The 27438-nt window shown below is 45.4% G+C and overlaps 1 protein-coding gene across 1 annotated transcript in view; it reads right to left on the minus strand.

Moving 5' to 3' along the window:
* The window catches only part of SCD5 (stearoyl-CoA desaturase 5), a 70146-nt gene that overhangs the window by 21341 nt on the left and 21367 nt on the right, over positions 1-27438 (minus strand). Inside the window, exons 3-4 of the mRNA XM_021711157.1 lie at positions 3085-3290; positions 2385-2509 (exon numbers count right to left, since the gene is read on the minus strand). Of these exons, the coding sequence (XP_021566832.1) occupies positions 2385-2509; positions 3085-3290 (331 nt within the window). The remainder of the gene's footprint in view (positions 1-2384; positions 2510-3084; positions 3291-27438) is intronic.

A 27438-nucleotide genomic window follows, 5' to 3' on the forward strand; every position in this document is an offset into this window, starting at 1 on the left:
TGAGCCCACAGGTTTGAGACCCACCTGGGCAACTTGGCGAGATCTCATCTCTACAATAAATCAAAAAATTAGCCGGGTGTGATAGCGCATGCCTGTAAGGATCGCCAGAGCCCAGCAGGTCGAGGCTGCAGTGGCCAGGAGCGGCCACTGCACTCCAGTCTGGGCGACAGAGTGAGACTCTAACTCAAAAACAAAACAAGACAAAACAAAATACCTTTCGGGATAGGCACCGTGATTCATGCCTATAATCCCAGCGCTTTGGGAGGCTGAGGCAGGAGGATTGCTTGAGCCCAAAGGGTCGAGGCTGCCATGAGCCAGGATTATGCCATAGCATTCCAGTGTGGGTGATAGAGTGAGACCCTGACTCAAAGGAAAAGCAAACACCAAAAATCTGGCTGGGAGAGACTGCCGTTCAGGATTATGCCATAGCATTCCAGTGTGGGGGATAGAGTGAGACCCTGACTCAAAGAAAAAGCAAACACCAAAAATCTGGCTGGGAGAGACTGCCACTGGGACTAGGCAATCCTTAGAGACAGCACAGGGCCCAGGCGGGGCCTGCCTTTGATATGCAAACTACCCAGTGATCCAGAACCACACCCCTGAGAGCAAAATTCCTTTGCCTTAATCATTACAGGGCCAGATCCAGCAATCGGGACCACCCCTGTGGTTTAGAGCCTGCAAGTTCTCAGAGGACAGAGGCCAGTTCTAAGGCTGCATCCTTAGCCCTTCTTCCTGGCAGGAGCTCAAGGGTCTATAAGACATGACAGAAGATGGGCAGTGGCTGACAGGCCCCTCCTCCTCAGTTGCTGTAGGCAATGGAGGATACTCTAGGTTGGTTATTCAGGGAACTCGCTGAAACAGTCTTTGTTCTTCTGCCTGCATTTAGAAAGTCCTCAGACATATACGTTGCCAGTACACACATCATGAATCTGATTACAACATTTTTATGGGAAAAAATGAAAAAGAAAATCTTCCATGTTTATGGCCAGAGACACCCAGACTATTACAGCAAGATCAGCTCTCATTAATAAAACAGAAGCCCCTTTGCCTTCTCACCCAAGCTCTTTCTATTAATGTACGGTCTGATCATCCCAAAGCATCACTAATTTGCACGGCAGCACTATTTACGTCACAGAACTGAAGGTGACAGACATGTCCAACTGCAGAGGGATGGGTGAATAAACCGTGACATGCTCAGCTGATGGGCCCTCCTGCAGCTTCTGGCAAGATGCCTACGAGAATTGGAAGTTAAGGGTGAGACACAACATCATAGAGGCAGCATGGCTGCCATCATGCAGAAGACATGAAGTAGAGGCGTAAAAAGAGAAAGGCAGGTTCAGTCTTCTGAGGTTGGTCCAGCCTGCCCCAACACCCTCAGCTGAGCCTGGAATGGAGGGTCAGGCAGCTCTACATGGGAGAGGCATTAAGTAAAGCGCCTCCCTGGGCTGTCCTGGCCTCACTCTGACTTGGCTACTATAACCTGGCAGAAAGGGCTGGTGGAAAGGATGGAGAGCTGACTGATGGGGGTGAAGAAAATAGAAAGAGAGACTAGAGAATATTACAACGACCGTGTTTATATGTTGGGACTGTGAGTGATTTTCTTTTTACATTTCTGAAGTTTTCAGCTTTTTCTCTAATACCTTTATTTATTTATTTATTCATTCATTTATCTTAGAGATAGAGTTTTGCTCTATCACCAGGCTAGAGTGCAGTGGTGCAATCACTGCAGCCTTGAATTCCTGGGCTCAAGCAATCCTCCTGCCTCAGCCTCTCAAGTAGCTGGGACTTACAGGTGTGAACCTCCTGCCTGACTAATTTTTGTATATTTTGGTAGAGATGGGGTCTTGCTATTGCCCAGGCTGGTCTTGAACTCCTGGCCTTGAGTGATCCTCCTCCCTCAGCCTCCCAAAGCATTGGGTTTATAGGTATGATCCACCACACCTGACCTCTAATGATGTTTTATACTTTGCTCTCATGGCGAAAATCAATGTCAAAAAATCATTTACTTGTTAATTGAGAACATCTTGTTATATTCTGCCCTAAGACTGTTGGCTATCGATACTGGGTGTATTTGCTTAAAAGAGCTGTTGATATGCAGAGAAAACCCTATGAGGAAACCTACAGAAGCAGTGGTGGGGACACACACAATAGCCTGTGTAATAGAACAATCTCAGACACTTGCTAAGCTCTTATGAGGTGCCAGGGATTTTCTGTGCTTTTTTGTGTTGTATCTTCACAAAAGCTGTAGGAGAGAGGTATTGCTGTGACCCGCATTTTATAGATGAGTCGGAGGCCCAGAGTGGTTAGCTCATGTAGTACTGGTAAGCGGGGAGCCCCAAGGCTGGAGCCAGGCAGTCCGTCTCCATGGTCTGCCATGTTCTCACGAGGCTCTACTGCTCCCTCTAGTATATGGGGTGGCGGGGGGGTGATGATGGGAACTAAGCTACGCTTCCTTTCATACAGGGTTCCTGTGTCAGTCAAGGTCACAGCCTCCACTTCCATTTTCAGCCTGAACAGAAGAGCCTGTGCAGATGAGTCCACTGATGACTCCCCCATCCCATCAGCGGAGATGGTTCCTAGTAACTCCTTATCTGTGTGTTATCTCAAGGCTCTGACCAGAGCACAGTCCCTAAGTTGCTCCTCGCTGCACACAACTCCATTGCTTTGGAGCAGCAAGCCCATGGAACCACAAGAGAATTCCAGAAAGAACCCTTGGAGAGGGTCCAGTTCTGCTGGAGTCCAGTGGACGCAAATGTGTCGCTGAAAGAAAGTAAGGCCTCTCTGCCACCCCAGGCTGACATGCATGGCAGGGGGCAAGGTGGGCAAGGAAACAGATTCCATGACATCAGCCATGCAAGACTAGTCTGAAAGGAATGACACTGGGCTTAAGAGAAAACCACTGCAAGTGAGACTTATAATTCAAAACAAAATATGTCGTGAGCAAAAGGGAATTAACCGATGGAGACATATCCTAGAAACAATACCCAGTCATGAGGGTCAACGTTGGAGAAGCATGAGGTGGATGTCCGTGCACCCTACTGTGTTCTCTGTCTCTCCGTCCCTGAGTAATGGGTCTCTACTTACTTTCTCTGGAACCGGACCACAGGGTCAGCGAGCAGGTCAGTCACATCAAGCTTCCTCCCCTTCTCGATGACGTCACGATGCTTGCGAACAAACAGCCACCCGATGTGGGAAAAGAAGAAGCCTCGGCGGGCATTGTGGGGGTCAGCATCGGTCTCTGAGTACTTGTGGTGGGCTCGGTGGTCCCTGGCCCACTCAAAGATGTCGTTCTGTGGAGAAAGCAAGAGCCTCTGTGAAGACCCAGCCCTCCAGAGATGTCCCCAGTCTCCCTCCCACACGGGTCCTCAGCCACCTGCACTACACTCTTCTTGTTGTCAACCCAAAATGCCTTGACCTCAAGCTCAACAGGCTGGGTGCACATGGAAACACACCCTTTTGGCCTCTTGTGATGGGAGACACTGGAAAGATGTCAGGGGCTGAATTGGCAGAGGCAGGAATTGGCAGCAGTTAGACTTCCGTAATTAAGAGACCCTATCTATAGCCGTGGGTCAGTGAGATCCACAGAGATTCAATTCATACTTAAAAAAAAATCTGGTTGGGTGTGGTGGCTCAAGCCTGTAATCCCAGCACTTTGGGAGGCAGAGGCAAGAGGATTGCCTGTGCCCAGGGGTTTGAGACCAGCCTGGGCAACTTAGTGAGACACAATATATCAAAAAATTAGCTGGATGTGGTAGCACATGCCTGTAGTTCCAGCTACTTGAAAGGGTGAGGTGGAAGGATCGCCTGAGCCCAGCAGGTCAACCATGGGGGTCAACCATGAACATGCCACTGCACTACAGCTTGGGCGACTGAGTGAGACTCCAACTCAAAAAAAAAAAAAAAAAAATCTGACAATGCTTCCAAATTTTTTAGAAGACAAATTAAATTGGGAAATCATGCTTTTGATAGGAAAATTAACCTGAAAATAAAAATAAATAGCATATAAGCCTCTTCTTTTTCATGACTATGATAGTAATGTTTATTCCATAATATTCCATCCTTGGTAGCATTCTCATTAGGAACTTGCCATTTCATAGATGTTGGCTTTATCCTGCTGGTAAGAAGGGAGGAAACTGTTTTATTCTAAAAGTTCCAATAGTTCATGTAACCCAAGGGGGTTCATTGAATTTTTGGTTTATTGGGCTCATTCAGTGTTGCTGGAAAGTTCCTCAACCTTGTTCATCCCATAGCTTTCTTGAAAATTTTAAAATTTGCTTAACCCTTGAGTAATGGACAGAGAGAGAGGAGGCAGAAAGTCCTTAAGAAGTATATGCGTAGCTTTGGGCTGGGTGCAGTGGCTCATCCTGTAATCCCAGCACTTTGGGAGGCTAAGGCAAGAGGATGGCTTGAGCCCAGGAATTTGAGACAGTCTGGGCAACACAGTGAGACTTCCTCTCTAAAAAAAAAAAAAAAAAATTAGCTGGGCATGGTGGCAGGCGCCTGTAGTCCCAGCTACTCGGGAGGCTGAAGCAGGAGGATAGCCTGAGCCCAGGAGGTTGAGATTGCAGTGAACTGTGATCATACCACTGACCTCCAGCCAGGACAACAGATTGAAACCCCAACTCAAAAAAAAGAGAAGTATATGCATAAGCTCTGAATAAAAAGAGAGAAAAGGGTGTCTGACAGTCTATATAAGGCCCACATTATAGTCTGGCTTATAGTAACATAGAAGAGATCTTTAGATTTTGCCAGCACATTGAAACACAGTGGTTGGAAGGAATGAAAGCATTTTATTATTTATAAGCACAGAATTCAGAGCTAGGAGAGATTTCAAGCGTCACTAAAGACTATCACAGTCCAAGAAATAATTTGTTCCTTTTGCATTGATGTTTTGCCTTATTGCAGTGCCTATAGAAAAACATGACATAAAAAAATAAAACTGTGTCCTCCATTCACAAATGGCAAAATTTCGGTTCAGAAGACATTTACTCAAGTTCATCTAGTAAGTCCAAACAGTGATGGAACAAAGATGGCATTCCTTGGTTCTCAGTTCATATTCCTATCAACAGGATATTTCCAGCTGGGTGTGGTGGCTCACGCCTGTCATCAGCACTTTTGGGAGTACTGCCTGAGCCCAGGAGTTTGAGACTAGCATAGGCAACATAGGGAGACTTCATCTCTACAGAAAAACTTTTAAAAAAACAATTAGCTAGGTGTTGTGGTGTGCCCCTATAATCCAAGCTACTTGGGAGGCTGAGGCAGGAGAATCACTTGAACTCAGGAGGTCGAGGCTGCAGTGAGCTGTGATCTTGCTACTACACTCCAGCCTGGGCAACAGAGTGAGGCACAGACTGGGGAAAAAAAAACAAAACATTTCTCTTAGTCTGCAGATGGTGGGGTGTGTCTTTTACAGAAAGTCTTACTTTTCTTGTTAAAAGGCTATATTGGTTTTTTAATTCAATGCCACCCAATTTTACAGGAACTTTAAGTAGAACACTCCAAAGGGCTAGAAACATTATTCTCACAAAATTAAGCATCATACTACAATAACAAAAAGTGTGGTAATGAAGGCAAGCTGGAACAGAGACCTTTTTGTTCCTTCTATCCAGATACCTACCCGACAGGTGCTGCTGATGCAATGGTACAGTGAAGCAAGGGTCTGGGCCATTTTCCAGATACCCGGGCACACCATCAAGCCAGGCACACTTCAAGATGTATTTTTTATTCTTTCTTTCTTTTTTTCTTTAACCATAAAGCTGAGTCCAGTGAAAAAGTGACTCAGAGAGCAAGACATGGGTCAACAACAGGGCAGAGAGGGAGCCAGGTCCACCTCCCCACCCAGGGCCCTACCTCCAGGTCTGCATTTGGCTTCTGCTCCAGAGTGACCAGGAGGGGCAGGTGGTGGGGGAGGGACCTGCCTGTGCGCAGCATTTGTGTGGGTGAAAAAGTGTGTGTGCCTGGGTGAGTTTCAGTATTGTCCACATGTGCTTTAGCAACAAGCAAAAGAGAAAGTCAATAATTCATGAGGTTGAAGACTGAGCAAGTGGAGCATTAAGCCCCAGCCTCGGTCATGTCTGACAAACCATCTCCTCTCAGGGTGACACAGTGCTGACTGCACTAATGCCTGCCACGCCACCGTCTCTGTTTCACAGAAAAGAAAAAAAAAGCAAAGCAATGACAAGGCCCCACCAGCCACAGCCTCTAGAGTGCAGGTCTCCTGTCTGTCCAGGTCCTGTGTGCACACTGTGATGGTGGCAAGGCTGCACTCGGCAGCCCTTCCTGAAGCCTAAACACTTGCACAGTCTAACAAATCCATGAAAACATGATTAAATCTGCAGCTCAGAGTTTATACTTAATTGTAGGATCTGGGAGATCACAGTCCTGAGAGGCAATCCCGTTAGCATCAAAAGTGGATACTCGCTATGAGTGTATTGATTTCTCCTGATAAAGAATTGGAAGGTTGGCAGGAGCTACATTTACTCCAAGAGCCCCAGGCATATCTGGGCATAGCAGTGGGGATAAGGAGGAGGACAGAAATAGGAACAGAACCAGTCAGGAGCATGCAGCTCACGTGTTGGTTTCATCATCAATGGCCGATAGAAATATACTGAAGGGAGGCAGAGACAAGAGGATTGCCTGAGTCCAGGGGTTCGAGACCAGCCTGGGCAACTTGGCGAGACCTTGTCTCTACAATAAATCCAAATATTAGCCGGGCACTGTGGCATGTGCCTGTAGTTGCAGCTATTTGGAAGACTGAGGCGGAAGGATCACCTGAGCCCAGCAGATTGAGGCTGTGGTGGCCGTGAGTGTGCCACTGCACTCCAGTCTGGGTGACAGAGTGAAACTCTAACTCAAAAAGAAAATAAATATAATGCAAAGCACATCATGAAAATGTTCCCAGTAGCTTCACTTAAAAAGTGAAAAAAGGCTGAGACTGGTGGCTCACGCCTGTCATCTCAGCACCTTGGGATTTGGTATATATTACATTAAGTAAAATACATTATTAAAGTTAATTTTACTTGTTTCTTTTCACTCTTTATTTTTTATTTTAATTTACTTTTTAAACTACTTTACTTACTTTATTTATGTATTTATTTATTTAAAGTCCAGGTTTCACTCTGTTGCCCAGGTTGGAGTATAGTGGCACCAGCATGCCTCACGGCAGCCTCGACCTCCTAGGCTCAAGGGAGCCTCAGCCTCTCGAGTAGCTGGGATGACAGGCACATGCCACCACAGCTAGCTAAATTAAAAAAAAAAATTTGTAGAGACAAGGTCTCATTATATTGCCCAGGCTGGTCTTGAACTGCTGGGCTCAAGTAATCCTCATGTCCCAGCCTCCCAGAGTGCTGGGATGACAGGTGTGAGCCACTGTGCCTAGTCGGATATTAAAAACTTTGTTAACAATTCAATGCTGCCTACTGGGGAGAATGTGAAATTGACACACATCTGGTGAAGACCAAATGGGCACCACATGTCAAAAGCTGTAAAACTATACATACCTTTTAATTGAGCAGTTCATTTTCTGAAATTTATCTTAAGGAAACAATCATGGTTATGTGCAAAAAGTTAACCACAAGGATGCTAACTGCAGTGAAACTTGGGAAAACCCTGAAGTTCCACATAACAGGATTTGACTGAATATCTTGTGATATATTAATTAATTAAATACAACTTGTGTGTTTACATACATAAAAAGATTTCACATACATATATACATAGAAAATTTCTGGAAAGAAATAGTAAGAGAAAAGTTTTAGAGTTACCTCAGGGGAGTGAAATTGGGAGGCAGAAATGAGGATAAATGATTTTATATTTTACCTTATGCTCTGAAATTATTAAAAAGAATTCTATGCTGGGTTTGGTGGCTCATGCCTGTAATCCCAGCACTTGGGAGGCTAAGGTGGGAGGATTGCTTGAGCCCAAGAGCTTGAGACCAGCTTGGGCAACAGAGCCAGACCTCATCTCTATAAAAAAAATAAAACAGTTAGCCAGGTGTGGTGGCACATGCCTGTAGTACCAACTACTCGGGAGAATGAGGCATGAGCATCACTTGAGCCCAGCAGGTCAAGGCTGCCATGAGCAGTGAATGTGCTGCTGCACTCAACCCTGGGTGACAGAGTGAGACCCCCAACTCAAAAAAAAAGTGCTATTAGTATTGTATTTAAAAACTAATAAACAAAAAAGGATATTGAAGTGTTGACATGGAAAGATGAAGAAAAAAGCACTGAAGAGAAAAGTAGTTTTTAAAAGAGTATGATAGTATGAACTCATTTTAAAATAAAATGTGTGTTTAAGCATAGGGAAAAAAAGGAGTATCTGAGCCAACCTGTTTTCAGGGGTTCTCTCTAGGAAGTGGGACTGGGGTGACTTTTCATTTTTTTCTTTTAGTTTGGATGTATTTTCTAGATTTTTTCTTTTACAATACAGGGGAAACAAGGAAATTTTTTAAAAGTTACTATGCTTCTGAATCAAAACAAGCCAGCTTTGACCATCAACCCTGCCTCTGGGAAGCCTTTAGGAAGGGAGTCATGAGTTTCCTCATACAATCCCGTCAGGTACTATACCTTCTTGTATCTTTGTTCCTATCAGCAATGAGTCAGCCAATCACATCTCAACCAGTGTGGCAATGCCTGTGCCTGAATCCGTCCTGTATCATGCACCTTCATTATTTCATGATCCATCATCAACAATGTCCCTAAGCAGGGTCCCCACTGAGACTGTAGAAACTGAAATTGATTGTGAGGTGATTTTTCTCCATAAGGCCAGCTCTGGAGTGTCATCTGGGATTTGAGCTAATGGTAATCCATCTTGACAGCTCCACTGAAGCAGGTTGTGAGGCAGCCTGCTCCTTCAGAATTACTTTCCCAAACTTCCTTTTATGTTCAAGATAAATCCCTGAATCTGGTCATCTGAATGACAGTGGGAGAATCGTCTTTTAAGGCTCACATGATTTCCACTGGTTAGCAAGGTGAAGGCTGACTATCAACAGCATTTAGCTTGTCCATGTAACAGATCCAAAACCAGAACTGTGGTTTTCCCCGAGCCTTGCTGGAAACAGATGTTTGTTCCTGACCAGACACCAAGACGTGTGTTCTATCCCCGATTCAATGTTGTAGCTGCTTAGAGTTCCAAAAGAGAAAGCTCACCAGGCAGTCTCAAAACAGCCAAAGGGAATTCCACACATATTCATAACCCATCTTTGTTTCCAGTCATGAAAAAGAAACCAGGACCAATATGTCAACACTTCAGCTTGAGCAGGCAGGTTTTAGAGTCAAAAATGTGTCTGAGTGTGTATGTGTGTGAATGTGTGTAGCATGTGTGTGTGTGTGAGCATATGCTATGTGAGTATGTGTATGTGTGAGTGTGTGTGTATGTGTGAGTGTGGCATAAGTGTGTGTGTGTGTGCATGCGCGTGTGTGTGAGTGAATGGCATCGTTTCTAGGAAGGGAGTTGTCCTCTCCGGGAATCAAGCAGGGAAAGACACCAATGCCTGCCCTCCTTGGAAGCTGTAAGGCTCATGAGAGATAGACCCTGTCTCTGTCTCTAGGGCTGACCTGAATCTCCTCCAGTCCAGACACCAACACTGCAGCCTTCAGATGGGGGAAGAACGTTTGGTGCTTTCCTCATTGTTGCTATGGGGTCTGCCCTGACCTCTCCCCAGATAACACTGACACTTTGTGAGAACAGCCCAGAAAGTCTCCGAGAGGAGTCTGGCAGCAAGTCTACACCACCTGGAAAATTGCAGCGCTGAGAGGACAAGTTGCCACCTGCTGCCTGGCCTTTATGTGGCACTTGGCCTACACAGGAAGCTGAGCAAGTAGTATAAAGCCAACCATGGTGGTTTAGAAAGTGCTGACAGGGCTGAAAGACTAGTCAAAGGGGGAACAAAGGGGGAATGTTTCACATTTTCTTCTATGACTCTTGTTTAACTCTTTTACAATGAGAATGTATTCAAATAAGACTTCTTTCCTATAATCCCAACACTTTGGGAAGTTGAGGTGGGAGAATCACTTTAGCCCAGGAGCTCGAGACCAGCCTAGGCAACATAGTAAGTCCTCCTTTAAATAAATAAATAAATTTAAATATACATGTTGAAAAAAGTATAGATAGTCCTCTTGGTAGAAAAGTTGGCCTTCTGTGAGTCTTTCCAATTTGGGTTCAGAGGATGTTTTTGGTCAGTGACCTGACAGTTATTCTAGTCTCCTGAATTGGATCTCCTTCACTCTATGAGTCAAAATTTTGGGGAAGAGGCCCTGCATGGTGGTTCATGCCTGTAATCCCAGCACTTTGGGAGGCCACAGTGGGAGGATTCCTTGAGCCCAGGAGTTGGAGACCAGCCTGGGCAACCTGGTGCCAGCTACTCAGGAGGCTGGGGTAGAAGGATCACCTGAGCCCAGGAGGTTGAGGCTGCGGTGAGCTGTGATGATGCTACTGCACTACAGCCTGGGTGACAGAGTGAGACTTCAGCTCAAAAAAAAAAAAATATTGAGGGGAAGAAAGGGGCTAGAAAACAATGATAGCACAGTGGCAAGGAACATGTTGAGATCTTGGTTTTTAAAGACTGTACCCCACAAAAGAAATTAGGACTCTGGAGAAATGGCTGACACCAGAACCAGGGCAGGACAATGCACCAGGAGTTTGGTACGTGTTGTTGGGCCAGAAAGGCCATGCTTGACAATGATGGGAGTGTGTCAGAAGGGCAGAAGAGCCAGGTGTGGTGGCACACACCTTAGTCCCAGCTACTCAGGAGGCTGAGGCAGGGAGTTCAAACCAGCCTGGGCAACACAGTGAGACCCTATGCTGAAAAGAAAAGAACAGAGGAGTCCATTTGCCATGCCTCCTATTGAACAAACTGGGATAATTTGGGCATTAAAATGAAAAAATGACAGCAGAAGATTATAGCCCGTGTCTTAATTTTTTTAAAAAAAGAATCTATGGACCATAAACAAATGGGAAGAAGCAGACACTCTTTCTCACAGTAAAATGCCAATCAACAAATGTAGAAGAAACGATAGACAAAAAAAATCACTGTTTTGCAGCTGTCATGGCAGTGACTGATTCAGGCAAGAATCACTGATGTATGCTAATACTATTGGGTAAAAGTTTGATGAAGACAAAATATTTAGATAGGATCATACTAACTCTGCATAAATTAGTAACAACAAAAGAAATAGTAATCTTACAGTAGAGAAATCTGGTAGACATCACCTTCACCAAGCAATCAAGTTCACACCACCAATAATATGACAGTGATGCCAGGCACAGAGCATCACTAATGCATTCTGCCCAAAATGTACAGTTGAGTCTAATTAGAAGGTAACATGAGCAGACCCAAACTGAGGGCCATCCTACAAGATAACTGGTTAGTACATTTCAAGAATATCAATGCCATAAAATTGAAAAAAAAAAAAACCTGAGGAACTATTCATATGGAAGAAGTTTGAAGAGATCTCACAGTTCCTTGTAATATACACTCCTGCACTGCATCCTGAGCAGGGATCCTGGGTGTAGTACTGGCTCAACTTAAACCCCTGACTTTGGAAAGTGCACTGTGTCCATGTGAAAGTGTCATTGTTTTTAGGAAACGCACATGGAGGCTTAGGAGTACAGGGGCATGATGTCTACAACTCTCAAAGGAGCTGAGCGAAAAGTAATTGCAAGAACACAATATATATGAAGGGGACCCTCAAACCCAGAATTAACTCTTGGAGGGTGGGACTCGTGTAGTCCAGGCTGCCCCGCTAGGTAAGTATTCTAGAAACCCATCAGCATCCGTGTAGCAGCTAGTATTGTGGTGAGAGGCTGCGTTCGACTTCAGTTAATTTTTTTGGAGGGGAAGGGGATTCTTTCAATGCATTTGCCCATTTCATGATGGGTGATTTACACAAACAACCTGCCCACACTGCGCTGAGTGTTCAGCAGTTTTTGACCAAAAACAGCATGACCCCTGTGCCGCACCCTTCCTATTCACCTGATCTCAACCTGAGCAACTTGCTTGTTTCCCTGGATGAAAAAAGTCCTCAGAGGGCAACATTTTGCTGATATGGAAGAGGCAAAACAAAAAACGGCAGAAGCACTAAAAGGCATCAACATTGATGAGTTCAAAAACTGTTTTGAGCAGTGGAAAAAAGTATCTTGATAGGTGTATTGCACCAAATGGAGAGTACTTTGAAAGTGACTGAAGTTTAAACATGGAAGAATAAAAACGCAATCTTTCATTATGCAGTTCTCCTCATAAATATGCCATCAGGGAATAACAAAGGAGGCCCTTGATGAAGGCAAGCTCTTCTAATTGAGTGCTTTTTAGGTTGAGAGAAGTTGGGGGTGCAGTTAGGTTGAGTGCAGGAGAGAGGGGAATTGTCTCAGGCAGAGGGAAGGGCTTGGCACAGGCTAGGAACTAAGGAGGCCATTGTGTAGGTGGCTCAGAGCTCGTCCAAGATAAAGTCTAAGATGCATTATGGTACAATAAAGAGGTCAAACATGGCAGCTGCTGCCTGTAATCCCAGAGCTTTGGGAGGTCAAAGTGGGAGGACAGCTTGAGGCCAGGAATTTTGTGGAGAAATATGAGACCCAACTAGGCCAGCAACAATTGGGTAAATTATACTGTGGAAAGGGACCTCAGGATAAAATTTTAAGAAGAAACTGACAGCAAAACTGTAAAATCTCACTGACCAGCTGTAAATCATTGCAGTGAACTAACCTTTAGCCTGCAGTCAAGGAAAAAGCGGTTAATCACTGCTGCTCATTAACCTTCTCATAAAAAAAGAACAACACAATCCTAGTTGGTGGACATGTGCAGGGAAGCTGAAGCACCCTGACTCCACAGGGAGGGAGGGCCAGAAGCTCTCCACAGGGACCCTCCAGACTCTGATCTACACATCTCTTCCATTGGCTGTTCCTGAGTTGTATCCTCTGTAATAAGACTGTACAGTTGGCCCTCGAATAAGGTGGGGGTGAGGGGCACTGACACCCTCCCCAGTGAAAAATCTGCATATAAGTTTTGACTTCTCCAAACTTAACTACTCATAGTCTACTGCTGGTCTGAAGTTTTATCTATAACAGTCAATTAACACACATATTTTGTATATGTATTACACAGTGTTACTTTTTTTTTGTCGGAGTCATCCTCTGTTGCCCAGTGGGCAGTTGCATGATCATGGCTCACTGCAGCCTTGACCTTCTGGGCTCAGGTGATCCTTCTGCCTCAGCCTCCCAAGTAGCTTGGACTACACACTCGGCTAGTTTTTTTATTTTTGTGAGACAAGGTCTCACTGTGTTGCCCAGGCTGGTCTCTAACTCCTGAACTCAAGCAATCCTCCTGCCTCCTCCTATCTTACAGACCACTGTGCATGGCCAATTATATACTATATTCTTACAATAAAGCAAGCTAAAGAAAATATTATTAATAAAACCTTAAGGCACTTGTGTGGATGGACAGATGAATAAGTGACACCTGCTGACAGGACACAGTGGCCCTGATGCTAGAGGACTGCACAGAACAGTGGCGGTGACATAGAGGTGACAATCAACATGTGGTTGCAGGAGTCAGTGAGAACTGAGGACCATCTGCAGGTGGATATCAGGTGACCAACCAACGGGGCAGCACGGTGCTTCAGACGGAGGCAGAAGACTTGGGTTGGCTTCCTGTTCTGTTGCAGTAGCTGGTCTCCCAAGAGACAACTGGGACCATCGTCTTTGGAGGTCACATATCCCCCTGTAAGGGGACATCTAGAGGACTCAGAATACTGATGGCTTCTCTACCTGTGTGTGTGTGGTGCCACTGGGGGCTAAAATTTTGAAGATGCTCTTCTAGTTTGGAAGTTATTTTAAGTCTCCTCGCCTGTGGCAGGGTGTCATCGTGACCTTGACCGTGCTGCTGGCATTGAAACTCTGCTCTAAGATCCACACAGCTGATGAGCTGAACATAAAGCACAGTCCTAGCCAGGCTCGGTGGCTCAGCCTGTAATCCCGCACTTTGGGAGGCCGAGGTGAGTGGATTGCCTGAGCCCACGGGTTCGAGACCCGCCCGGGCAACTTGGCGAGACCTCATCTCTATAATAAATCAAAAAATTGGCCAGGCGTGGTAGCACGTGCCTGTAGTTCCAGCTACTTGGAAGGCTGAGGTGGAAGGATGGCTGGAGCCCAGCAGGTCGAGGCTGCGGTGGCCGGGAATGGCCACTGCACTCCAGTCTGAACGACAGAGTGAGACTCCAACTCAAAAAAAAAAGCACAGTCCTGCATGGCCTTTGGTCTTTGCTAGTGCTGACTAGAGGAGCTCTGGCCTTCGCCAGCATGGCAGGCGACCTCCACACCAGTCCTGTCGCCAACACTCAAGCCTTCTGTGGAGACCCAGGGCTTCCTGACAGTGCCGACCAAGGGCATGCTGGGCATGCCTTAGCTCTGATGCAACCACTGCCACCTGTCCACAGAGGTCACAAGCATCCAGATGGTACTCACGAGGACAGGCAGTGACACTGTCAGGATGGCCACTTCCTGCTGCCAGACACGCCCTTGCAGTTCGCCACCTGCAGCAGACCTGGCTTAGCCATTCTAAGGGAGGCTCACTGTTGCCCATCGCCCCCAGAAGCCGGTGCCCCATGCAGTGTGCCCCATCAGTGCCAAAGCCCTCTAAGGCAGCCAGGGAAGACAAAGACGTGTGGCTACTGGCCGCAGGCACTGGCTGGTCCCGTCTTCCCATGTGGGGGAGCCCAGGGCAGTCCCTGCAGGAAGATGGAGCAGGTAAGGGGAGAGGCCATATCTGGGTGTAAGGTCTGGATCGCCTCTGCATGGGACTCAGTTAGCCAGTGGGGGCCGGGTGGAGGTGGCGCGAAGCTTGTGCTCCCCACAGCATACAGGGCCAGGGTGGATCTGCATCCCAAGGGCTGCGTCTCGGATGTTCTGAGGGTGATGAACAAAGTGTCTCTCCCCACTTCCTCTCAATAGACACCTGGCCTGAACTCAAGACACATTCCCACAAACACCAGAAGGTGGACTCCAAGCCACCGTGAGACAGTGGGCCCTCAGGAACCTTCCCAGTCTAGTTTGTCTTGGCCACTGCCTCCTGGGTCTGCCTCAGCCTACAGCCCAGGGATAGCAGGACCTATGTGCCAGGGGGCAAGATGAGCCTCAAGACACAAGGACACGTGGAGAGCTGGTATCAGAACACTCACAAGTCCCTGGATCAGTGGTCCTCACCAGACACCAGGTTGGGCTGTGGGGGACTCTGCTGCCCATCAAGGTGGACAAAGAGAGCCGGGCTGGCATTTTCCTGCTCCAGGCACATGTAGACAGCAGGCCCTGCAGGCGTGGTGGCCCCTGTGCTCTGGGTCATCTGGCCAGAGTGGGTGTTTGGAGGGTCTTCAGAGCCGTTGCCTCCTGAGATTCTGCTCTGTCACCTTGCCCAGCAGCGAGGCTAAGAACCCTGGCTGCTTCACTGGTCTCTTCCTGGGAGATGCTGGTATAGACATCCCCAGACCAGGGGGCAAGCCTATGTTCAAATCTGATTGTGCTTTGACCAGAGCGAGCTCAGGGATGTTTTAGTCAGCTCCTTGAGTCTGGGGGACCCTCAGACAGATACCTGGGAAGGGCGAGGGGCCTGGGGGCTGAGGATGGACAGGCATCTTCCAAGAAGGGTGCCACATGGAGTCTTTTTATTCCAGGCATTGTCCACACAGATCAGACATAGCTCTTCCAGGAGAAAGAGGTAGCCTCTGGTCAGGAGTCCCAAAATGTGCAGGGTCCTCGCTGCGGGATGGCCCATTCTGATACTCTCTGCTGCTGCCCTGGGTTCTCGGGACTGAAGCAGCCTCCAGAGCACAGGCAGCATCCTGGCTAGAGGTGCCACTGCTGCCACCCTCTGCCACCACCCCTACAGGTGTGCTGGCTCCTGCAGTTCTTAGTCTGCTGCCTCTGGCTGTAGTGGGAGTCCCTGGTCTGACACTTGACACCCCAAATGCTGCCCCCACCCTGTTTCAGTTTAACATTAGGTCTTGGCCTGCTCAGCAGTCCTATGTTGACTCTAGCCGCCCTGGACCCCAGATGCTTCCCTCCTGCTGGGTGGAGGGGCCACTTCCTATGCAGATGTTGTTGCTGTCAGTGCCAAAGCTCTGTGACTTTAGTGGTATCTGCTGCGGCCCACGGGGAAACGTTCAAAGTTGTCTCCTCCGGCTGAATTTTCCTCAGAAAAACTCTTTTGAGTGGCTGAATGAGGATCTTGCTTTTCATCTCTTTGGCCTGTAAGATGCTTTGAAAATTTTTACTTTTTTTAAATGGAGGAAAATGTCTGTAGTGGTAATTACCTCCAAATTAAAATGTCACCAACTGCAGGCACAGTGGCAGGTGAATGAATGCACCCCCTTGTGGTGACTTTGAATCAGTAAGCTGTTTGCAGATCCAGAAAATAAAGAGAAAAAATATCACATGGAAGAGAAAATATATTTACTATTCACTCAGCAGAAGTGGATCCCCATGAAGGCCTTCATCCTCATCATCTTCATGCTGGACAGGGTGCGGAGGAGGAGGGAAAGGGGGGACCGGGCCTGCTGTCTCAGGGGTGGGAGAAAATTCGTGTATGGCAGACCAGCGTCATTCAAGCCATGTTGCTCAAGAGTCAACTTACGCATTGCCTTGAGTGCTATGAGTTTTTCAGGTGAATGGGCAAACCTAAGGATACTGTAGACACCCCCTGATTTACAGCTGGTCAGTCTCAAGTCTGAACAGCCTGAGGATCCGGTTACTATTCTGCAGCCTCTGAAGTGGGTGACGGAAGTGGGAGCAGCCATGTGGAGGACGGGGCTTTTGATGAGTGGGATCTGATGTCAACGCTGGGTGGTTGGTCAGGGTTGAAGTACACCAATGTGGGGTGGAAATGAGGCCAGGTAGGTAGGACAGGTGGACAGAGGTCGAGAAATTTCTTATGAACAGTTTTTAGTTTTTAGTAAGAAAGCATCCAGATATCTTGTTGGCAGGCCAAACCTCACTGAGGGCTGGAATGTGGATTCAATGTGGACTCCCAGGCCACCCAACCCTCACCTATCAGAGGTGGAAAGATTGTCATCTCTCCGGAGTAGATGCCATGCCTACTCTTTAGCATATTAATCACTACAGGGGTATATCAGGCCTTTGGTCAAAAGCAAACAAAAGTGTGGTTTTCTCTCACCTATGCCAGCTCTGGCATGTCTCTCTCCCCTTCTCTTTCTCTAATAAATTGTTTTAACTGGGAGGCCGAGGCGAGTGGATTGCCTGAGCCCACGGGTTTGAGATCAGCCCAGGCAACTTGGCAAGACCTCGTCTTTACAATAAATAAAAAATTAATAGGGCATGTTAGCACATGCCTGTAGTTCCGGCTACTCAGAAGTCTGAGGCAAAAGGATTGCCAGAGCCCAGCAGGTCAATGCTAGGGTGGCTGTGAGTGTGCTACTGGACTCCAGCCTGGGCAAGAGAGTGAGACTCCAACTCAAAAAAAGACAAAACAAAAAAAAAAGTTTTAACACTATACTGGCTGCTCTGAAAATCATTTCAGGGTTTAGTCAAACTGCCCATGACACCCCCTGAGTTTTGCTCCTCACCACACCTGGCAACAGAAACAGAGAGCTGGTGTATGAGGCCTTGATCACACAGGGCTATTTAGACCAGCAGGCCATCTAGACCAGCAGTCCCCAACCTTTTTGGCATCAGGAAGAGGTTTCATGGAAGACAATTTTCCCATGGACTGGAGGGTGCAGGATGCATAGTCAAACCTCACTGTTAATGTTAATCTGTATTTGAAGCCACTCCCCAGCACAAGCATTGCTGCCTCAGCTTCACCTCAGATTATCAGGCATTAGATTCTCATAAGGAGTATGCAACCTAGATCCCATGCACGCACAGTTCAGAATAGGGTTCACATTCCTATGAGAATCTAACAGGAAATCTGACAGGAGGTGGAGCTCAGGCAGTAATGAGAGCGATGGGGAGCTGCTGTAAATACAAATGGAGCTTTGCTCACTCACTCGCCACACCCCCTGCTGTGTGGCCCAATTCCTAACAGGCCACTGACCAATCCATGGCCAAGCGGTTGGAGACCCCCAGTCTAGACCATAACAACGAGGCCAGATTTCATTCCAGATGTGATGCTGAGCCACTTAAAGGTTTTGGGGGGAGGCTTTGGAGAGTGATTTAATTTTCAATAAATTATCTCTGGCTACAGTATGGAAAGGGGTAAGCACTGAACCAGGATGACCAGCTCAGAGGCTTCTGCAATAGCAGAGGCAAGAAACGACCCTGAACTAGAGGGTGGCAGAGGTGAGAAACGTGCAGGTTCAAGATAAAAGTCAGTGGCAGGACTGAGGGATTGGCTCAAGGAATGATGAGGGATGGCTAGGGAAATGGAGAAACCTTGGAGGACACCCAGACTTCCAGTGAGAGACTAGGAGAAGGACAGTTGTGGGGAAAAGACCAAGCTATAATTGGTTTCAGGTATGTTGAGATTGAGAGGCCTAGAGATGTCCAACAAGAGACAGTCCACCGGTGGCTGGATTTGTAACATGCAGTTTACTTCTTTAGTCAGATTGATTGTCTAGTTACGCTGTGACCCCACACAGGTGAGAACTAAGCCTGCCCTTTTTCTCTCTCGCCCAAATTCCTAACTAAAGGGCTTAGAGAGTCACTGCCTGGTAAGGACTCACCAGACAGGGTTTTATTACCCTATTAACCTATATCCTAAAGCTTGCTTTTCACCCAGACTCTGGCATAAAATAACAAATAGAGGTTTGTGGTCCTACAACGCCATATCTTGTGGACTCCCAGACTCCAGGAGCCTTGTAAGACACTTCCTATCCTCCCTGAAGTCTGCCACATACAGGGCTTCATCCACACATCAACAAACCTGGAGTTCTCCACTTCTTTATCTTCACAAGGCTGGGGCTACAGGCTGAGCCACCAAGCCCAGCCAAGAGGTACATTTTTAAAACTTATTTTTTATTTGTTTTCTTTTGAGATGGCATTTCACTCTGTGGACCAGGCTAGAGCACATGACAAGATCATAGCTACCGCAGCCTCAATTTCCTGGGCTCAGGTGATCCTTCTGCCTCAGCCTCCCAAGTAGCTGGAACCACAGGTGTGTGTCACCATGCCTGGCTTATTTATTTATTTGTAGAGATGAAGTCTCACTATGTTGCCCAGGTTGGTCTTAAACTGCTGGGCTCAAGTGATCCTTTCATCTCAGCCTCCTAAAGTGCTGGGATTTTAAGCCACCACACCTGCCTTAATTGTTTACATACTTTTCTCTCTAAATACCTTGTTTGCTCATTTGCTTATGTGTTCATTTGCTCTTTCTTCCACTGTAACACATACATTGTGAGGACAGGGACCTTGTCTGCCTAGCACATATGTTTGCTGAATGAAAAGATAAATGTGCCACTTTGACTCTGGGGGAGGCAGAGGACAGCAGTAAGAGGAGGGCTTCTAGAGTTGGGGACCTGCATCTGAACCACCCACCTGTCACGGAAGTCTTATGAATCTATGTCTCGGGTTGAGTTACACAACCTCTTTTGATAGGTTCTCTCATCCATCAAATGAGGAAAATAACAGTACCACCCTGTATTACCATATGACTATTTAAAGGACAGTAAGTCCCCTACATACAAACAAATTCAGTTCCAAAAGTATGTTTCTAAGTCCAATTTGTTTGTAAGTCCAACAAAGTGAGCCTAGGCACCCAACTTACACAATTGGCTACATAGTACCAGCTGTGACACCACAGTTTTTATGCTTCCAGACATCCTGGGCTTGAAATAAAGATACTGCACTGCTGTACTCTATACAGTGCTGTAAAGTACATAAAAGCACAACCACTTGTTGAGGATGCACACACATCACAAGGTACACCAGACACATGAACGTACGTTTGCATCTTTGAAAATTGAAGGTTCATATGTAGGGGACTTACTGTACTTAATAAAGTGCTGGCATGTAGTTAGCACTCGTTAATTATTTTGTTTTATTGTTGTATTGTTTTTTGTTGCAATTATTATATTCCTGTCAAAGCTCATGACCCATTGTTGTATGATTTACTTGACATGTTTTTATGTAAAGTTTGGTCTACTTATAACACATTGTAACATTCACTTTCTAGTCCAATATGTAAGGAGCTTAGAAGTCACCACTTCTGTCCTCACAACAAGATAATGCTGAACAAATTGAAAATCAACAACTCTTCTTAGATACATCAGAGCAGGGGTCTCCAACCCCCGGACTGTAGACCAGTACCTGTCTGTGGTCTGTTAGGAATTGGGATGCACCATAGGAGGTGACTGGCAGGCAAGGGAGCTCCACCTTCTGTTAGATCAGCAGCGACATTAGCACAAACTCTACGGTGAACTGCACATGCAAGGGATCTAGGTTGCTCCTTATGAGAATCTAATGCCTGATGATCCCCCCTCATCATCTGTGGAAAAACTGTCTTCTGCAAAACTGGTCCCTGATGCCAGTAAAGTTGCCTTTTGACACTGCCTTAGAGAGTTCAGGCGACAAGACAAACTCTTTCCTCCAAAACTAGAGCTACAGACAGGCAATACAAAGAAGCACAAGCCCAGGAGAAGAAACTCAAACTCGCAGCTAGAGCTGGTCTGGGTAGGAACACTTGAAACGGTAACTGGTGAATTGCTAAGGGCTCACTGTGGACAAGCCGAGGTTTAAAACTCCACAAGTGTCTAGTCCTAGGAAAGCCCACCACTTTCATGAACTTCACCTCCAGAGTTCCTACTAAATTGTCACTATAAAGACCTGAGAAATAAAAATCTCCTTGTGCATCCTGCAGCAGGAAGAGAAAATTAACCATTTTGAAATACACCCAGAGCTCTCTCTTCCCCTTAAGACCTATCTTCAATAGAAACTACAAGGGGGGTATGGGCGTGGTGGCTCATACCTGTAATTCCAGCTCTTTGGGAGGCTGAGGCAGGAAGACTGCCTGAGCCTAGGGGTTCAAGACCTTGCCTCTACAATAAATCAAAAAATTAGCTGGGTATGGTGGCACATGCCTGTAGTTCCAGCTACTTGGAAGGCTGAGGCAAAAGGATTGCCTGAGCCCAGCAGGTAAAGGCTATGGTGTCTGTGATTATGCCACTGTACTCCAGTCTGGGTGACAGAGTGAGACTCCAACTCAAAAAAGAAAAAAGAAACTACAAAGGGGGACCCCCCCAAAATGGAATTTCTTTATGAAAAAGTGTGTATTTATTTTTACGTGTTTAAATTTCATTCACCTCCAAAGTTCTCTCCATTTGATGCAATACACCTACCGAGACACTTTTTCCACTGCTCAAAACAGTTTTTGAACTCATCAATTTGGATGCCTTTCAGTGCTTCCACTGTTTTTTGTTTCACCTCTTCCACATTGGTGAAACGTTTTCCTCTGAGGACTTTTTTCATTTGGGAAACCAAAAAATGTTTCTCGGGATGGGATCAAATGAATAGGGTGGTCGGATGAACAGGGAGGGTGGGGCACGAAGGCCATGCTGTCTTTGGTCAAAAATTGCTGAACACTCAGCATGGTGTGGGGCAGGTGCCTTGTCGTGGTGGAAGAAATCAGTCACCTCTTTGCCACAACTCAGGACATTTCTTCTTCAAATCATGATACAATACAACCTTCTAAAAACTTCCAGATAAAAACTTAGTTGGTTGTTTGATCCGGAGGAACAAATTCCAAGGGATCTGTCTCAAAAAGATAATTCTGGTTTTTATTTTTTATTTTGGTTCCTTCCCTTATATTTTACCAGAGCCTCCTTAACTGGGGTTTACCAAAGTCTGAACAACATACGGGAAGAAAAATACCCACCTCAGGCATACTAAAAGACTGAGACTCCATCATGGATAGTTAGCTTCCCCTAAGACTGATGATTCTCCTCTCCCCCACCTGTCACCACATGACTAAGACTCCTGTATAACTACAGGGGATCACAACGGAAAGAACTGAAAGACTTAGAGACCCTATTTAAGAAGAAATTTCTAGGAAAACCCAGAGACAATAGGAGAGACAAAAGCAAGGGCTCTGGAGAGAATTTTAGCCTCTGCTCCCCACAGTTACAGCAAACCATAAACATAGTCCAATTCCTAGCCAGATAAACATAAAACCTCACACTCAAGGCCTACTTTCCTCAATTCCTTCTACCCAGTACATCACACCCAACTTTCTTTCTTTTTTTTTTTTTTTTGAGTTGCAGTCTCACTCTGTCGCCCAGACTGGAGTGCAGTGGCCACTCCTGGCCACCGCAGCCTTGACCTGCTGGGCTCTGGCGATCCTTCCACCTCAGCCTTCCAAGTAGCTGGAACTACAGGCGCATGCTACCAGACCCGGCTAATTTTTTGATTTATTGTAGAGATGAGATCTCACCAAGTTGCCCAGGTGGGTCTCGAACCTGCAGGCTCAGGCAATTAACTCACCTCAGCCTCCCAAGGCACGGGATTACAGGCTGAGCCACCGAGCCCGGCTTGCACCCAACTTTCAACCAAAAAAAGTACAGAGCAGGCAAGAAGGCAAAAACACAATCTAAAAAGACAAAGCAAGCATCAGAGCCAGACCCAGATACAGCAGAGATGTTGGAACTGACAGAAGCGGACAATGTGGTTAACATGCCAAGGCTCTAATGGAAACGTGAACAACACACAAGAGCAGACAGATAATGAAAGCAGAGAGAAGTTCAAAGGATGAACAGGAAGCACTAGAAGTCAAAACACTTGACAGCAAAGGAGAAATGTCTTTGATGGGCTCATCAGTAGACTGAACATGGCCAAGGAAAGAATCAAGGAGCTGGAAGCTGTATTAATAGAAACTTCCCAAACTGAAATGTAAAGAAAAAAGATGGAACAAGACATCTAGGTTGTAGAAAAATTATAAAAGGTGTAGCATGTGTGTCATGAGAATACCAGCAGGGGAATAAAGAAAGGAAAAGAGGTGATATTTGAAGTAACAATGGTTATGCATTTTCTAAAGCTGGCAAGACACCAAGCCACAGATCCAGAATCTCAGAGAATACCAAGCTGGCAAATTACCCAAAAAAACCTACGTTTATGCATACCATATTCAAACTGCAGAAATCAAAGACAAAGATAAGATCTTAAAAGATCCCAGAGGCACTCCATACTACAGAGGAGCAAGGTAAGGAATCACTCCAGACTATGCAAGCAAGAAGAGAGTAGAATACAATACAGAGTTAAAGGGGTGGTGGTGGGGGTACGCCACAACACCACAACATGATGCCACAACAACCAAACTAGAATTCTGGATCCAATGAAATTATTCCTCAAAAGTGAAGGAGAAATAAGTACTTCCTCAGACCAACAAAAATGGAGAGAATCTGTCACCAGTAACCTTCCTTGCAAAAAATGATGAAAGCAGGTCTTTACAGAAAAGGAAAATTACACTGGTCAGAAACTCAGATCTACATATGGGGAAGCAGAGTAAGATAAACATTTTATTTTTTTATTCTTAATTGACCTAACATATAACAGTCTGTTCAAAATAACATCAACAGTTTATTTAGGGATTATAGCTAGAGGTAAGTAAAATTAATGACACAATGCCATAAGAGACAGGAGGGAGGAACTGGGAATAACCTGTTATAAGGTACTTGTACTACTGCAGATGCTGCTGTGAAGGGGTATAGCATTATTTGGAAGTGAGTTTAGATGAGTTGTAAATGTATGTCGCAAATTCTAGAGCAATCAGTAAATTTTTTTAGAAAAGAAGTATAATTGATATGCTCAGAGAGGCAAGAAAATGAAATTATAACCTCATAGACAAGGGTACCTGCATGATCAATGTTTATATACCTAACCCTGAATTGTAACCTACATCTTTATAATAAATAAATTAATTAATAAAAAAAGATGGGGAGACACCTCTTATCAACAAGGGTACCTGAACAAAGCATATTTGTATACCTAATCATTAATTGTACCCCACAATATCATAATAAAAAAATAGTGATTATAAAAAATAAAAGTAAAAAAAGAAAATGAAATTATACAAAATGCTCAATTAAAAGCAGAAAAAGAGCCGAATACCAAAATAAAAAATAATAATAAGAGCAACAAATAGAAAACAGAACATGGAAGATATTAATTCAACTATATTCAACTCATTTTAAATGTGAATGGTCTTGGCCGGGTGCAGTGGTTCATACCTATAATCCCAGCACTTTGGGAAACAGAGGAGAAAGGATTGCCTGAGTCCAGTGGTTTGAGACCAGTCTGGGCAACTTGGTGAGACCTTTTCTCTACAATAAATCAAAAAATTAGCTGGGCATGATGACACACACCTGTAGTCCCACCTACTTGGAAGGCTGAGACAGAAGGATAGCCTGAACCCAACAGGTCGAGGCTGAGGTGGCTGTGAGTAGGCCACTGCACTCCAGTCTGGGCAACAGAGACCCCGATTTAAAAAAAAAAAGTTAATGGTCTAAATATACTAATTAAAAGATAGATTTGCTAGAGTGGATTAAAAAACAAGACTCAACTACACATCATCTACACTACTACTCTACATCATTCTCGCATAAGAATATCCGGTCGGTGAGCCAAAAGAGACCTGGCCTCAGAGTTAGGGTCTTGGGTTTCAGTATGAGTCTACCCACTAACTAGCTGTGTGAACTTTGAAAAGTCATCGGCATTCTCTGGGCCTCTGTTTACCCCTCTGTAAAATAAGAGGATTTAAACCAAATCCCTTAAGTTTCCTTTTAGCTCTAATCCAATGCCCCATGACCACGATCTGATGAGGAAAAATGAACTACCAGAGCAGGGCCAAAGCATCTAGTAGGTGGTTTTGGTTGGATTGAGTTCATGAGACCTGGCTTCAGTCTACAGGGGTTGATACATGAGTGTGAGAGCACAAATCCAAAGTCCTGGCTACCACTTGTAAAAACATAACTCATGAAGACACTGCACAGCAGGAATCCCTCACCTGAGTCCATATTTGAGAAAATTATAAGGAAGTTGCAAGGAGTCTTTAGGGTGACTTGTATCCTACTGGTAAGGAAGGAGAAGAAACCAGAGAGGAATTTAGGGGGGTTTTGCCGATTCAAGGGTGTAGAGAGGGACAGAAGATTTTGAACTCCTTGTCAGGCATCCCTGCCCCCTCATCATCTTTTCAGACTGAAAGCAGTTCCACCTTTCCCACTGTCCACCCTTCCCTGCACCCCATACACACATTGCTACAGAAGAAAGCAAAGAGAATTTAAAATGTTAGGTCTTGATTTTTAAAGGCAGTTCTTAATGATTACGATCTTGTTTGCAGCATCTGGCAAAAGCCCTGCTGATCCTCACAGATAATCATGGATTGACTTGTCCATTTTGGCCAAAGGCAGGACCATCTTGTGAAGGAGAGAAAAGGGAGAATCTTTTAACTCTCTTCAAAAACCCAGGGGAGCCGGGCATGGTGGTTCATGCCTGTAACCCCAGCACTTAGGAGACGGAGACAAGAGGATTGCCTGAGCCCAGGGGTGGGAGACCAACCCAGGCAACACGGCGAGACCTCATTTCTTCCATCAATCAATCAATCAATCAATAAGCTAGGCATGGTGGCACATGTCTGTAGTTTCAGCTACTTGGAAGGTTGAGGCAGAAGGATCGCCTGCACCCAGCAAGTTGAGGCTGTGGTGATTGCACTTCAGCCTGGGCAACAGAGTGAGACTCTGACTAAAAAACAAACAAACAAACAAACAATCCAGGGGATATCAAGGGAAATCAAATCAATGAGTGCCTTAAGTTAGGCTTTGTAAGTTGATATCCTACACTGGCAGGTCACAGCCCATGTTTTTACATTCGCAGGCTGTTCTTCTGGAGTTAAGTAGCCCAGATCACCTGTGTTCTTTCCCACTGACATAGTTACACATGTTGTGGATACTGGTTCAATGCTGACCTTTCACCTATGTCTAAGTGACATCATTGCAAAACCTCATGAAACACTGGGAAGCCGTGGGAATGTTACTGTCCTCCCAGATGGAAAAGCTCCATGAAGGCAAGGATTGTAACCCCTTTGCTCATTGTTGTACCCATTATGCCTAGCTCAGTGCCTGCCACATAGTAGGTATGTAGTAAATATTTGCTGAATGAATGAAAAGAAAATCCACTACAGATGAGGGCCTTGAAAGAGTGTGCATAGTTCAAATGTGATTTTATTTATAAAAATGCTATTTAAAATATTTTAATTTAATTTTATTTTATTTTTGAATCAGAGTCTCACTCTGTCACCCAGGCTGGAGTGCAGTGGCACCATCACAGCTTACTTACTGCAGCCTCAACCTGATGAACTCAGGCAATCCCTTCACCTCAGTCTTCTAAGTAGCTGGAACTACAGGTGCAAACCACCATGCCCAGCTCATTTTTTGATTTATTGTAGAGATGAGGTCTCGCTGTATTGCCCAGGCTGGTCTCGAACCCCTGGGCTCAGGCAATCCTCTTACCTCGGCCTCACAAAGTGCTGGGATTACAGGCATGAGCCACTGTGCCCAGCCCTAAAGATGCTTATTTAAGGTTTTCATGTATTTAACCCTCATCAATTGTTTTCTATACGAAAGGCACTGAATGCAGAAGTGAATAAGAGAGTATCCCAATTCTCATAATAAAAGGAGAACCACATTCGCTGAGCACTGCTATGAGCTTGGTGCTTTTTTACTCATTATTCCATCCCCTCACGACTCAGAGAGGTAAATATCAGTATTCCCACTTTGCAGATAAAGGAGCTGAGATTTGTACCAAGGCCCATAGCTAGCAAGTGGCAAAGCCAAGAATTTATTCCAGGGCCTGGGTAATTCCCTCTGTGATGTACTTTCTTCCCAAAATAAATTTAAAATCACAGTCCAATCTTCTGCTATATGTTTTGTTAAAAAAAAAACTTAGGCTTTCAAAAACTGAGTTCTAAACAAATAGTTTCACTGGGGAAATAAAAAGCAGAATTTAGGTGCTCAGTGACAAGTTACTTATCTTGGAAAAAATTCCATTAACAGAGGCTTTTGTAACTTTGTGAGCATGCCATTGAAAGCTTTAAAGAATAAACTGGTTGAACTGAATAAATGACAATTACCAAGTTAGGCTCTGAATGTCATCTAAGACCTAAGTCAGTGATTTTCTAAGTTGGGATTTTAAAAGCACAACAATGAAATAAGATGATGACAGTCAAAATAACATGCAGCCTGGCAATGGTGTACAAGAGAACGCAGAACCAGGAAGCAGCCAGCTACTCCTGGTGCATAAAAGTGTATTTCCTGGAGCCCTAGCACTCATTCTTGCTGGTGCTTGGGTTATTAGCAGTGTATACACTTCCCGCCATGTGTTTCCTAATTGATCTACTGTGTTAATGCCTACTTGCTTTACAAAAAGTTAAGCCGGGCTCAGTGGCTCAGCCTATAATCCCGCGCCTTTGGGAGGCTGAGGTGAGTGGATTGCCTGAGTCCATGGGTTTGAGAC

Source organism: Carlito syrichta, unplaced genomic scaffold (genome assembly GCF_000164805.1).
Source record: "Carlito syrichta isolate Samal-C Ts95f unplaced genomic scaffold, Tarsius_syrichta-2.0.1 Scaffold301890, whole genome shotgun sequence".
NCBI lineage: Eukaryota > Metazoa > Chordata > Mammalia > Primates > Tarsiidae > Carlito > Carlito syrichta.